General features: G+C 40.5%; 1 protein-coding gene across 1 annotated transcript; it reads left to right on the top strand.

Annotated features, from left to right (window-relative positions):
* The first annotated feature begins 302 nt into the window (after positions 1–302).
* On the top strand, positions 303–13772 carry LSM1 (LSM1 homolog, mRNA degradation associated). The gene is made up of 4 exons (XM_080928383.1): positions 303–469; positions 5701–5769; positions 7094–7209; positions 13173–13772. Exons 1-4 carry the CDS (start codon positions 424–426, stop codon positions 13341–13343), a joined length of 402 nt encoding a protein of 133 aa, XP_080784509.1. The 5' UTR covers positions 303–423; the 3' UTR covers positions 13344–13772.
* Positions 13773–14444: the final 672 nt, after the last annotated feature.

Raw genomic sequence — 14444 nt, 5'->3', positions numbered from 1 at the left:
GGTATTGGCGAGCGGTGAAGGGGGTTAGGACGGCTACAGCCAATCCCGAGCCGGACCCGCCCCTTGCACGCCGAGCGCCGAGCAGTCATGGATCGTACGGGTCAACCCGGGCCTCGGAGCAGGAAAGTGAGGCGAGGAACAGCGTTTGCCACGCGTGAGGAAACGCCTATCCTTCGCCCTTCCTACCTGCACTTCACTTCACTGACTAGAGAGGAAGAAAACGTTGTCTGCGGCCGCACGCCCGGCACGCCTCTTTTGGTGGATGGACAGGCGATACCGGAAGTGGGTGGGGTAACCTGAAACGCTTCCGGCGACTAGCGGTGTTGGAGGTGCAGGTGAGCGGCGGGTTCCCGTCCGCGTCCCGCCGACGGGCGACTGGGCGCCCTCGCGGCCGTCCAGTACAACCTTGCGAGAGAGCTCAAAATGAACTATATGCCCGGCACCGCCAGCCTCATCGAGGACATCGACAGTGAGTGCCTACTTCTCCCTCGAGAGAAGCCTGGTGTGGGACCCTTTCGTGATCCCTGGGCCCGGGACTGTCTTCACAGTCTCGGAGCCCATCCCCAACCTGCCTCTGTCCTTGAGCTGGTGACACCTCCCTGTCCCCCAAGCTGTGAAACTCCTTCTGAGGGGCGCAAGTGGTCCAGGCGACATCCTTCGCGTGCTCTGCCCTTCACTGTAGCATTTCAAAGTTATATTTGACAATGGATGGATGGAGAATGCTTATAGGAAGGACACACCACCCCCGAAAATGTTCCGACAACAGCAGTTGAATTTAATTAGCAGTGAACGCAGGCTTTTGTTGTATAGCCACTTGGCGGTTTTCTTTTTCTGTGAGAGTCATTAGCACTTTCAGATTAAAGTTGTAGAGACAGGTGTAGGGCGTAAGAACTGGCTTTTCTGCAAATGCCAAGTCACTTCAGATTTACTGTTTTCTGTTCGACAGTTTTGCTTTTACTAAAAGGAAGTTAGTCTTGTACATACCAAGAGGTTACAATTTCGTTTTTTTTTTTAAGGTTTAATTTTACTTGCTGTATATTCATGTCTTGTCTACATGTAATTAAACTGCTTGGTATCCACGAAGCCAGATGACCTTTTCTTTGGATCCTGTGGAATTAAAGTCACAGTATGGGTGCTGAGAAGGGAACTCAGATCTTCTGCAAGAGCAACAAGTGTTCTTCTGAGCCATCTCTCCAGCCCCCACTTTCATTTTCCCCTCTAAGTTCTTACCTGTGAATGATTCCTCAAACAGATCTTTTTCCCCCCTAAGATGTATTTATTTTATGTGAGTACACAGTTGCTTTCTTCAGACACACCAGAAGAGGGCAACAGATTACAACCAGATGGCTATGAGCTACCATGTGGTTGCTGGGATTTGAACTCAGGACCTTTACAAGAGCAGTCAGTGCTCTTAACCACTTTGCCATCTCTCCAGCCCCAAATAGAACTTCTAAAGCAGCATTAAAAAAAAATGTATATGAGCATGTATGTATGTGCAGTGTGTGTTTGCCTGGTGCTGGAGAGATAGAAGAGGGAATCGAACCTGGGTCCTCTGGAAGAGCAGCCAGGGCTCTTAAGCACTGAGCTATCTCTCTGCTCTGTAGTCAGTATTTTAACATCATTTTAATCCTGTGACTTCAAAAGTAGTGACTTATACGACTTTAAACAAGTAAAAGTCTATAAATTTACTGTGTGAGTTTGCAGATTAGAGAGCATCTATGATTGTATTAACTGGGACAGATATATTAAACTTTGCTCATGTGTTTATATCTGCAGATATATATATATATATATATACACACACACACACACACACACACACACACACACTAACCACTTTATAAGCCTATCTGTGAAGTATAATGAAATATTTTTTTGGTGGAGCTTTTTACCTTCACCTTCCCTTAGCTATCTCAATTACGTGAAGCCCCTAACAACAAATCTGCCGCTTCACTAAACTTGTTTGTCTTTGCAAGCCTTCTTGTACTTTGTGGATCTTAGACTTTCTCCATTTCTAAAAAAAACAAAAACAAAAACAAACAAAAGAACCCTTTAGTCCCCCATTAGGACACATACAGAAAGAGTGTCCCAGTCTTTTATAAGACTTTTTGGGTTTTCTAGTTTTTGGTTTTGTTTTGTCGTTTGTTGTTGTTTGGTTGGTTTGATTTGGTTTTGGGTTTTGAGGAGGATCTCTCTATAGTCCTGGCTAGCCTAGAATGTCCCTGTCTCTACCTTGATCACTGATTTTTAAAACGTGTGCCACCATGCCTGGCTCAACTATGCTTTTATCTTTCTAGCTCATATATGTGCTCAGTTGTGTGTCCATCAGACTTGCATTCCTCCGTGTCTTGAGTCATGGCAGCTTTGACTCTTCTGACTATCTTTACAGTCTGGATTTTGCTGTCAGAAACTTTAGGGTTTTGTTCTTTTTTTTTTTTTTTTTTTTTTTTTTTTTTGATTTGGTTTCATTTTTGAAGGGGTGGCTGCCAGGCTGGCCTCTTTAAATCACAGCATTCCTTCTGTCTAGGTCTATAAAATATTGGTGTTAAAAACTGTAGTGTTGGCTCCAATCCCAGCACTCAGGAGGCAGAGGCAGGCAGTTCTCTGAGTTCAAGGCCAGCCTCGTTTACAGAGTGAGTTCCAGAACAGCCAGAGTGGTTACATTGTACATGTGTGCAGGATTAAAAGACTAGGGCATCAGATGCCCTGGAACTAGAGTTAGAAAAGAGCTAAACCCCATCTTTTACAAGAGGAGCAGTGTTCTTCACTGTTGAGCCATTTCTCTAGCCCCTTGAAGCTGTACTCATAGGCATAAATGTAAGGCCTTCCCTTTATAAGTTCTCTCCTGCAGCACTGTACATTGGGTTGTGTATTTGGGTATATATTTAAATGTATGTGTAAGTATGTGTACCTGTATGCTTATGTGCATCATGTTCACGCAAGAACTGATGTTTCAGGCAATTGTGAGCTACCTGATAGATGTGCAGGGAAGTGAGCCTGGGTTCCCTAGAAGAGCAGTAAGTGCTCTTAGCCACTGAGCCATATCACCTGCCCTCTGTCATTTTCTTGGTTTCTCTAACTCTAGTTCTTGTGGGTTTCCTTAGTTCTCTGGACTTTGCTGTTCTCTAAAATGTGTGGTCTGAGTTACATGTTTGTTTTGTTTTCTCTAAATCTCTAGACATACTTGATATTCTAGACATACTTGAGCATCATAACTTTCTATTTTTCTATACATCAATCTTTAATATTTCCTCATTTTTTGAAATTAAACTTGCCTTCAATACCTTTCTGAATTTAGCTCCTATTTCTTTTAACTTTGAGCCGATTGTGAATATGCTACTTTCCCGCTATGCTTAATTTACAGACTTCTCCAATCTTTTCATTTCCACTTTCCCTTTCTCATAGCCAAAATTTATTTATCCTTAAAGATCCAACTGGGATAGGTCCAGTTTCTTTTCTAAGTCCTACATAATTAAAATTTGCTTGCTTATGGTACTTAATTATAGCCTAATGATGACATTCCTTTTGAAAAGGCCATTGCCCCTCTTTTCAGACAGAAAGTACTTTATGCTGGGTAGTGGTGGCACACACCTTTAATCCCAGCATTTAGTAGAGGTAGCCAGCTCTGTGAGTTTGAAGCCAGCCTGTTCTACTAAGTGAGTTCCGGGACAGTCTGGTCTATACAGAGAAACCCTAGGGGTTATGGGGTGTGAGGGCAGGGCATTCACTGCAACACCTTGCTTGGTGTGTGTACTTTATTTTTTGAGCTGGGCATAATGAAACACACCTTTAATCTCAGCACTTGGGAGGCAGAGACAGAGGTAGGTGAGTTTCAAGACAGCCAGGGCTATATAGTAAGACCCTGTCTTAAAAAGAAAAAGACCCAAAAGTACTTTATGTATAGCATTAAAGAAATGAGTGGTTAAAATCTTGCTTTTCTAAAGGATGTTTATCACGTTCTTTACTGTCACCTTAAAGCTCTCTCTTCAGTCTGGCTGTGTTGGTGTGTCCTTCATTCCACTGTTCTTATTCTGTTGTATTTATCACAAAATGTAATTATCTTGCTTTCATCCTTCAGTAAGTATAAATTCATGAAGTTGGTGACTTTGAGACCTCAGAATAATTTAGAGCAATGGTTCTCAACCTTCCTAGTGCTTCAACTCTTTAATACACTTCTTTATATTGTGGTAACTCCCTACCATAAAATTATTTTTGTTGGTACGTTATAACCTAATTTTCCAGACTGTAGTGGCACATACCTTTAAACCTAACACTCCAGAGGCAGAGGCAAATGGATCTTTGAGTTCAAGGCCAGTCTGGTCTACAGAGCTAGTTCCAGGATAACCAACCAAAGCTAAACAAAGAAAAACTGTTTTAAAAAACCAGAAGAATTAAAAACAAGCTGGTGAGGGTCATGGATATCTCTCTCTCTCTCTCTCTCAAAATCTAGAACTAACTTTAATAATGTTATGAATTATAAGTATCTGATGTCTGATATGCAACTTCTGTGACAGGATCGTCTGAACTCAAAGGGATTGCTACCCCCCAGGTTGGGAACTGCTGATTTAGAGCTCTCAGTAAATGTTTGATTCAATCTAACAAGACTTCTTTCTCTTCCTGAGGACCAGAGTAATTTCCAACACCCACATTCGCGGTTCTCTGAAAACTGTAACTCTGCTTCTAAAGGAGTCTAATGCGTCTCCCCAAGCATGTACATAGACAAACACAACATATGTTTTTAAAAGCTTTTACTTGAATTTCTGTTCTAGATCACATCTTCTTGCATGTCTGAGGCATTTCTAAATTTTGGTTTTGGTTCTGGGGAGTGAATTTAGGGCTCTGGGGCATTGCTTCTCAGCTACACATCCAGCTACTCTAAAGCACTGTTTTCCTTTCATGTTTCTTAGATTGTAAGCAAATGTTGAAGTAATTCTAGAATTAAGGTAATAGAAATTTAGCCAATAATTAATTCAATAGAATTTCCATAATTCCAGAATTTAGATGGAAACAGGACATTTAAGAGTTCAAGGTTGGGGGCTAGAAAGATGGCTCAGCAGTTAAGAGCACAGGCTGGTCTTCCAGAGGATCTGAGTTCAGTTCCAAGCAGCCACATGGTCTGTAATCACAACCATCTGTAATTGGGTCTGAGGCGCCTTTTGTTATAACTGAAGAGAACTAGTATACTCACATATAAAAAAATCTAAATCATTTTTTTTAAGATTTATTTATTTTATGAGTAGACTGTTGCTGTCTTCAGACACACCAGAAGAGGGCACCAGAGTGCTTGTAACTGTTGAGAAAGTGAGTTAAAGAGTTCAAGGTTATCCTTAGCTAAATAGTGAATTTGAGCCCAGCTAGGTTATAGAAACCATCTGAACTAAGCTTCTCTATCTGAGGTAGAGAAATTGTGACACTAAAAGTGTTAAATGTAACATCAGAGCTGGAAGCACTTGCTTTTCTGGCTCCTCAGAGTCCTTTTCTAATTCTGCAGCACTAACTGCTCCAAGTCTTTGCAGTGCTGATGTCATTTAAATCCCAGACTACAGTCTTACCTCTCAGGTTTTACATTGAACTCCACCCTAAATACATTAAAAGAGGGTCTGGTACAGCTTACACAGCTATTAACTGAATTTTTATTGACAGTTATAAGCTCAGTGAAACTGACACCTTTGTTTTAAAGATCTTTTCTCATTTCCCCAGAAAAGCACTTGGTCCTACTTCGAGATGGAAGGACACTTATAGGTTTTTTAAGAAGCATTGATCAGTTTGGTATGTATTGGTTATATAATCCCATTGAATTTTTTTGGCATTACTTCATATTGAAATTTACTTATATCTAACTTTTCCACATGTGTCAGCTTAATGGAACTATTTGGGGTGAATAAATTGTTTTAAAATTATTAGATGTTCCAAAACCTTGTATTTTCATTCTCAAGTTTGTGTTCTAAAACTGATTTTCACTGATGTTTTTATTTTCCCCACTAGAGGGAGCCAAATGATAGAAATAAAGCTAGTCTTAAAATCATTTCCTGGAGGTGATCCCTCTCAATCCAATGAAAATAGGGTAGAAGTCATTTCCTGAAACTTTAGTTGGGGCAGAACACACATAAGCTCAGTAGCTGACATACAGGAAGATATGAGATTCAGTAGTCAGTCTGCACCTTCTGAGGGAAGCCAGTAAGAAACTTCTCAGTTCACACAGACACTTGTTGGTCATGTGCTAGATCACTGGATTTAAGTAAGGGGGAAACAGGTGAAACCGTAGACTGTAGGAGGTATAAACAACCATGTGCCTATAGTACCAGGGACTTTATAGGTAGAGCAAGAGGGTCACTTTGGAAACAGATCAAGAACCGTCTCACACCAAATCAATACAACTTCTGTTTTACTTTAGACAAATAGGACTAATTCAAAGGAGAAAAATATTTTTAACAAGTTAATGTTCTACATCTTAAGTTAAATTCATTGAAGTGCTATGAAGAGATAAAAAGCAAATACTGAGATTACAATGCATGAAGATATAAATCATTGCTATGTCCTGATCCATAACATTTAGATTCGATTACATAAGTCATAAGTACCAAAAAAAAAATTAAATCTCACTAAAGTCGTCACATGCATATATTCATACAGTAAAGAAGCTCTCCTTCTAAAATGCAGACTTTCGGTCTTGATAGTTGTCTAGGCTCAAGTTTTTAGATTTCCACTCATTTTTATTTTTCTAGGGACTATGTTGATACTACAGGCGAAAGGATACAGAAGTAACTTTCTCCTGCCACCGTCATTCATTAACACAGCGTAATCAAATACTCTTTATTGAAGGTCTCCTAAACATGTCTGTAATCTCAGTATGTATAAGAAGTTGAAGCAGGAGAATCACCACAAATGCTGGGACGGCCTGGATTACATCATAATTTCCAGGCTAGCTGAGACTACAGTGGGACCCTGTCCCTGACCCCCTAAAATAAACACATTCTCATTAATGGCTTATTGTAATTGGTGAAATTAGAAAAAATAACTAAATAATTGAATTATAGACCTTTTTAGTCAACAATATGAACTGAATATCTGTTTCTTCTTTGTGTGCTTATAGCTAACTTAGTGCTCCATCAGACTGTGGAGCGAATTCATGTGGGCAAAAAGTACGGTGATATTCCTCGAGGGATTTTCGTGGTCAGAGGAGAAAATGTGGTCCTACTAGGAGAAATAGTAAGTGAGACTGTTAAACTGTTGTGGGGCTGGGTTCTGATGCTGGGTACTGATGCTGGCTGCTGCTTTCCAATTTTACCAAGCTTCTCACAGGAAGCCACCAACTAGGGAAGCTATAGTTGCTAGAGCAGTACTGCAGAGATATCTGTAGCCTTTGGCATTTTAAAGATTTGATCTCACTAGTTAAATATTGTTGGCTTCATCTGATAGAAAACAATATTGTTGGTGTCTGCTTCAGTAGCACACACACTAAGGTCCAAACAGCACAAAGATTAACATGGCCTGTGCAAGGGCTGCACACACATGTTTTGTTCCCCATTCTCTCAACTGGAAAAAAAGAAACAACATTGCTCAGTGTGGTGACTCATGTGTAAAATCTCAGCAGTCAGGACGCTGTGCTAGGTGGAACTCCTCTAGTTTGAGGCTGTCTTAGTTAGGGTTTTACTACTTTGAACAGACACCATGACTAAGGCAACTCATAAAGGACATTTAATTGGGGCTGGCGAAAAGGTTCAGAAGTTCCTACCATTATCATCAAGGTGGGAACATGGCAGCATCCAGGTAGGCATGGTGCTGGAGGAGCTGAGAGTTCTACATCTTATTCTAATGGCTGCCAGCAAAAGACCATCCTCCAAGCAGTTAGGCTGAGAGTATTAAAGCCCAAGCCCACAGTGAAATCAGTTTTAGAACACAAACTTGAGAATGAAAATACAAGGTTTTGGAACATCTAATAATTTTAAAACAATTTATTCACCCCAAATAGTTCCATTAAGCTGACACATGTGGAAAAGTTAGATATAAGACCTCTTGGGCCAGGTCCTTACAATTCAAATCACTCTCAATAACAGAGTCCTTATTCGTACTAGGATAGCCTATTAAATCCCATCTAAAGCATTCCACTGCTTTCAAATACAAAGTCCCCAAACCTACCTACATTCTTCCAAAACAAAAGCATGCTCAGGCCTATCACAGCAATACCCCAGTCCCTAGTACCAACTTCTGTCTTAATTAGGGTTTTACTTCAGTGAACAGACACCATGACTAACTCTTACAAAGGACAACATTTAATTGGAACTGGCTTACAGGTTCAGTGTAGGCTTAGATTTTTCAAATCCTACTTTTTAAGGGTCTTAAATGCTTTAACTTTCTTTCTAGCCCACCATCCACCAGAGGTAGTGGGAAAGAAAGGTTATTAAATATTGGGGGTTGGGCCTGTTTAGAAATAGTTCTTTGGAGCAAATCCAATCTGTGTTGTCAGGATATATATTAGAAGTCCAGTTCAGTAGTGTCAGGATAGCGAACACAAATCAGCAGTGGTGCTATGACCCAGCAGAAAACAACCAGGCTTCCCTCTGCTGAATATGCACCAGGACCAGCAAATAGGAACACCAGAAGTAGTTCTCTGCTGGGCCTCTCTCAACGAAGTGCAGGTCACCGGTGACAAAGACTGGAGAACAGTGAAGCCTTGCAGAGCTAGCTGTGCAAGCTCCCAGTCACTGTCTGTTGAGTTCTGTTTATATACTCCCTCAAAACATGTGTCCTCCCACTGGTCTTTCCTCAGCAAAACACCACGAGTCTGTGTTGGCTGACATCATTTTGCCAATGGCGAGAAACCGCCAGAACACCACCAGAATTTTTTTTTTTTTTTTTTTTTTTTTTTTTTTTTTTTTTGCGCATTTCTCTCTATGAAGTCACAACAAACAATGACCAGTAAGAAATGGCAAGGTGCACCAATACCATCCGTCTATTGGGTCATATTTACCTTCCCTCTTAACATTATGCGTCCTTTACCTGTGTCTGCTTCAGGAAAACATCCTTTCACATGTCTGCCCCAGCAAAACACCACTTGATATAACTCACTTTCCAAAGAAACTAGAAGTTTCCACTTAAGTTCAGAGATTCAGTTCATTATCAAGGTGGGAGCATGGCAGCATATAGGCAAGCACAGTGCAGGAGGAACCAAGAGTTCTGTATCTTGTTCCGAAGGCAGACAGAATACCAGCTTCCAGACAGCTAGGATGAGGGTCTTAAGCCCATGCCCACAGTGACACACTTCCTCCAACAAGACCACACTTTAGTGCCACTCTCTAGGTCAAGCATGTTCAAAGCACCACAGAGGCTGTGTTGTGCTACATAGTGAGTTTGAGGCTAGCCTGAGCTCCAATGTAATAAGCATTTTCATATACATTCATAATACAAATACATTCATCAATCATGTAGTGTTTTATCTCAATAGCAGAAATTTAGAGTTAAATTACCTGTCCTGACATTAAGAGCTACAGTTTCGAGGTGGAGTCTATCACAGTGGTATATGTCCCTTTAAATAGTTAGGGACTAGAGAGATGCCTCCGTGGTTAAGAGCACATACTGTTCTGAGGGCCTGAGTTTGGTTCCCAGCTCACAATTGCTTATAACTCACCCTCCAGGGGATCACAGGGTACATATGTCAAATGTATATACCACCCCCACACATAATTTTAAGAAGTAAAATTAAATAGGCAGTTACAAGTTCTTCATGATTATATGTATTACATAATAGATGATTATATGTATGCATATATGTGTATGGCATAGATATGTTTTTATTCACATGTTCTTAAGTATATTTTAACCTTGAATCCTATTGGGTTTGCTAGGAAAATCAACGTACCCATGAGACTGGCTGAAATAAATGGGGCAGGAGGAGTTGGTTTGCTCAGTAGCAATATACGTGGGTGTCATGTATGGAACCCTGAGTTCAGTCCTCAACATCACAAAAGGAGAGAGGGAAGGAAGAAGAAAGTAAAGACTGAAAACAACAGCTGATTTGGGTTTTTTTGTTGTTTTGTGCCGCCAGTCTAGCACATAGTTTCAGGTTCCTTGAGAGACTATGACTCAGAAGGTTTGATAGTTGAAGACACCCTATGTCAGCCTTTACTTGTACATGCACATGAACCTGCATGTACTGCCAAATACTGCTGTAATATGTATTAATGCCTCATTTTTTTAATTTATTTATTTTTGTGGTAGGGCTGAAAAGATGGCTCAGCAGTTAAGAGCACTGGCTGCTCTTGCAGAGAACCTGAGTTAACTTCCCAGCAGCCACATGGTGGCTCACAGTCATCTGTAACTTAAAAAGTTTGAGGGCTCACACAGTGCACATATACATTTCTTTAAAAAAAAAAAAAAAGGATGATTATGTGAATCAGCAATCAGTCTGAAGAAATTATGTACTAAAGCTCAAGAAACTCATAACCAGAATCTATTTAGAAAAACATTACATTCTGTAAGTAGTCTCTAATGGTACCCACGGTGGCATGGAAGCTGAGGTCGGAAGATCGCAAGCTTATTGCCAGCCTGAGCAAGGCCTTAATTCCAAAAATTAAAGAAAAGAAAAAAGGGTGTCTGGATTCTGCCTTGATGACGAAGGATCCCAGCCCTAAGGACAGAGATGTCGAGAGATGGTTGTCTCACAATCATGGTGAGTAGCTGAGTGAGTGACACACTGAAAACCAGGAAGAGAGCTAAAAACCAGGATGCAAGATGTCTTTTCTTCATCCCAGAGCTATGAGGAAAGGGATGAGTGATTATATAGTTTTTAGCAGATAACCTTTGACCCAGGTGACTTATGCAACTTGTGTGGCTTCTAATCTGGTAAGAGTCCTCCATCTGATACCACAAGTGCTGAGCCCTGCAGCCTTGGAGGCATGTGTCAGTCAGCATCCAGACTGGAACATCTGCACTTTTTTTTTTTTTTTTTAAATCATAAAAGGAACTGGAGAGATCGTTCAATAATTGGTTCCTGCTGTTGTAGAGAACCAAAGTTCCTTCCCAGCACCTACATAGGGTATCTCATAACTGACTCTAACTCCAGCTCTAGAAGGTCTGAACCCTTGTCTAGCCTCTTCAGGTATACCCTCTATACACATAATAAATAAAATCTTTAAAAGAAAGAAATCCATCAATGGCTCAGTGATTAAGAACACTCACTGACTGCTCTTCCAGAGGTCCTGAGTTCAATTCCCAGCAACCACATGGTGGCTCACAACCATCTGGTGCTTTCTTCTGGTGTACATGAAGACAGCAACAGTGTACTCATATACATAAAATAAAAATGAATCTTAAAAAATCTATCACAGAAACAAGAATATTGCCTGCTGTAGTGGCACACCTGTAATCCCAGTAGTCACTAGCAGGGGACAGTGAGTATGAGGGCAGCCTGGGCTACAGAGTGAATTCTAGGACAGCTTTTGCTGAATGACCAAGAGCCTGTCTGGGCTTAGTAGGGGGAGCCCAGCAATACTTTGCTACTTTGTAAGACTTTCTGTGTTATAGAAATATAAATAATACCTATACATTTTAAGGGTAAATGGATAAGTGAGGCTCATTTCTAGTTCTACATACAACGTTTGCTATTAAATATTAAAGTATACTATGCTGTGTTAAATGAAAACAAAATTTAGTCACTATTTTCATAATGGGTTTGGTTTTGTTCTAAGTCATAGATGCGCCTGATCTGATGATGTAGCTAAGCAATACAATGCTCGCCTGACATACTCAGGCTCTGGGTGATCCCTAGCACCACAGAGCAGAAACAGTTCTTAGGTCTAGGAGATGCCACAAGGCTGACAATCAGGGTTGAAGTCCCATAACTCAAGTGAGTGGGAGGAGTGGATGGTACACCAAGCTGTCCTAAACCCTTCATACATGCAGAGACACAAAGTTTAAAAACACAGCTCCAGAAGATACACATAGACTCAATGCTTCTGATAACATACAGACTGACCTACATCTGAAAATTGATAATATTCACCAAAGTATTTGTGTTCTATACGAGAAATACAAATTATCATCAAAGTGTCTGGTTATAGTATACATTTGCTATGCTGTATTTTTGAAGTAAGGAAAATGAAGTATTTTTATTAAACCAAATAATTTATTCAAGCATGGTGGTGGGTGCCTTTAATCCTAGCATTTGAGAGCAGATGCCAGCCTTGTCTACAAAAGAAGTTCTGTGATATCCAGGACTACAGAGAAAAACCCTGTTCAAAAGGAATTATTTTAATTACTAGAGAAATAATGCATTGGACCAAACTAAAATGACTTACCTGGCCTCATGATGTTTTCTATCAATGGTTGCCACAGAGGAAACAGTATCATTATTTAGAGACTCCTAGTTAGTGAAACATACGAAGAGTGTGGTGTACATTTGAATCAAGGTTTTGTAACTTCTTCCTGAGCAACAAACCCCAGAAATTAAATTGATGTTGAGATTGTAAAACTCTTCTGTAGCCACCATGGCTTGAATAATTTTTTTATATCCTACATAGTTAGCATAATATCTGTAACTAGCCTTAGAGCAGTGTTTTTATGTGTGTGCATGCGCTCGTGCACGCACTAGCAAAGGTATACTGTAAGTGCAGGTACAGATTTAGGTGTGTGTAGCGTGCAAAGGATGACCTTGGCTATCGGTGTTCATTTTGCCCCTTGAGACAGGGTCTCTTCACTGCACCCCAGGCTTGCTGCCTCTCCATTAACAGGGATTCTCTGTGTAACTTCCCATCTCACTGTAGGTTCACTTGGATTGTAGGTGTGCACTACTATGTCTGGCTTTATGTGACTTCAAGGGGTTCAAACTTGGGTCTTCACATGTGCACAGCAAGCACTTTCCTCACTAAGTTATCTCCCAAACTCAAATTTTATTTTGAAGAAAAGTTATTCTTTAATTTAAAGTTAACCATAACATGGGACTTTATATAACCTGAACTTTTGCTCAATGAGCTGATAGCAACCCCCATGTGCATTCTGGATTCATGTGTTGTGTAGCAGTGTTGCTGCCTCTTTGCAGGAAGAAGGGTACTTTGGCCTCACCACAATTACAAAAACACTCTAAGCTACATACTGGTATCTGTTTGTCTTTAGAGCCATACGCTTTTCTGTTCTTGGTCTTGGTGGAAAGTTGTTCAAACCTGCCTGTTTTGCAGGACTTGGAAAAGGAGAGCGACACACCCCTTCAGCAGGTGTCTATTGAAGAGATCCTAGAGGAACAGAGGGTAGAACAGCAGACCAGACTGGAGGCCGAGAAGCTGAAGGTCCAGGCCCTTAAAGATCGGGGTCTCTCCATTCCTCGTGCAGACACTCTGGATGAATACTAATCCCTTGCAAGGACTGCTCTAGAGAGCAGGTGCTGTCACCTGACCTCACACATTCCACCAGAGAATCACGTTGAAAAGTGATCTTATTCTTTCATGGATGCCAACACGAAGAAATCATGGGATTTTGTTTTTAAACAAAATAATTGCATATTATATTTGCTTTTCTTCTTCAGATAGTCTCAACACATAGTCCTGGCTGACCTAGAACTCACTATGTAAACCAGGATGACCTCTAGCTTGAGGGATTGCAGGTGGGATTCACTCCCCCATGCCAAGGTTTACTGTTAAAGAAACAGTAGCATGATCTCCTTCACACGTGTCACTGTGGAGCCAAGAATCATGTCTTGATATTGCTTTTCTTATTTCAGAGTTTACATTTCTTTTCAAAAATATTTCTTTTACTTGTAAATAAAAAATGAATCTCAGAACTGTCATTTCACAAAATGGAGTTGCTTCTGGTGAGAAGACAAAATTCCCTACTGCAACATAAGGCATGAGCATCTATACACGAGGATGTTGCTGTTCATAGCTGCTGCTCAGGAAGACATTGTACTGCTGCTGGCCTCCCATTCTCATTTTTATAGTTGTACCTTGTAAGGTTTTAAGCTTGAGAAGAAGGGAGTTTTCAAGGCACTGGTTACAGCAGAAGCCTCTGGTTTAGAAAACTATAAGAATGTCTTCAGAATAGCGTTCTTCTCCATCTTTCACTAACAAAACACACACGCATACAGAAAATTAACCCTCAAATGGCGTTTAGTGACAATTGATTCATAATGACACCACATTTTGTTGGCTTGATTGATGGAGAGCAATGATTGTGTGGTCAGTCTTAGCAGATGCCATATTTTTTTAGCAATGTGGTTTAGTGCACAGAATGTAGAAATTGGCTTATTGACAGACTGAAATGATTCTCAGTAATTTATCTTGGATACATCTGTCTTTTAATAATCTTGTGGACAATAGTACTCTTTCCTAAGATGTTTGTGGATTATTTCATACTGCAATATGGAATACACTTTATGTTTTCAGGTGTCTAAAATAATCTGTAAGCCATTTGGCACATGAATTCTTTCTTGTTGAGTATTTTATAGGAAGGACATA

Source organism: Micromys minutus (assembly GCF_963924665.1).
Source record: "Micromys minutus genome assembly, chromosome: 14".
Taxonomy (NCBI): domain Eukaryota; kingdom Metazoa; phylum Chordata; class Mammalia; order Rodentia; family Muridae; genus Micromys; species Micromys minutus.
This window is presented reverse-complemented; position numbering and strand designations above follow the sequence as displayed.

Coding starts and splice junctions, on each gene's coding strand:
- LSM1 (XM_080928383.1), top strand. CDS start 424: ATGAACTATATGCCCGGCACCGCCAGCCTCATCGAGGACATCGACA. Junction 470..5,700: donor CCTCATCGAGGACATCGACA/GTGAGTGCCTAC, acceptor TCATTTCCCCAG/AAAAGCACTTGGTCCTACTT. Junction 7,210..13,172: donor TGGTCCTACTAGGAGAAATA/GTAAGTGAGACT, acceptor CCTGTTTTGCAG/GACTTGGAAAAGGAGAGCGA.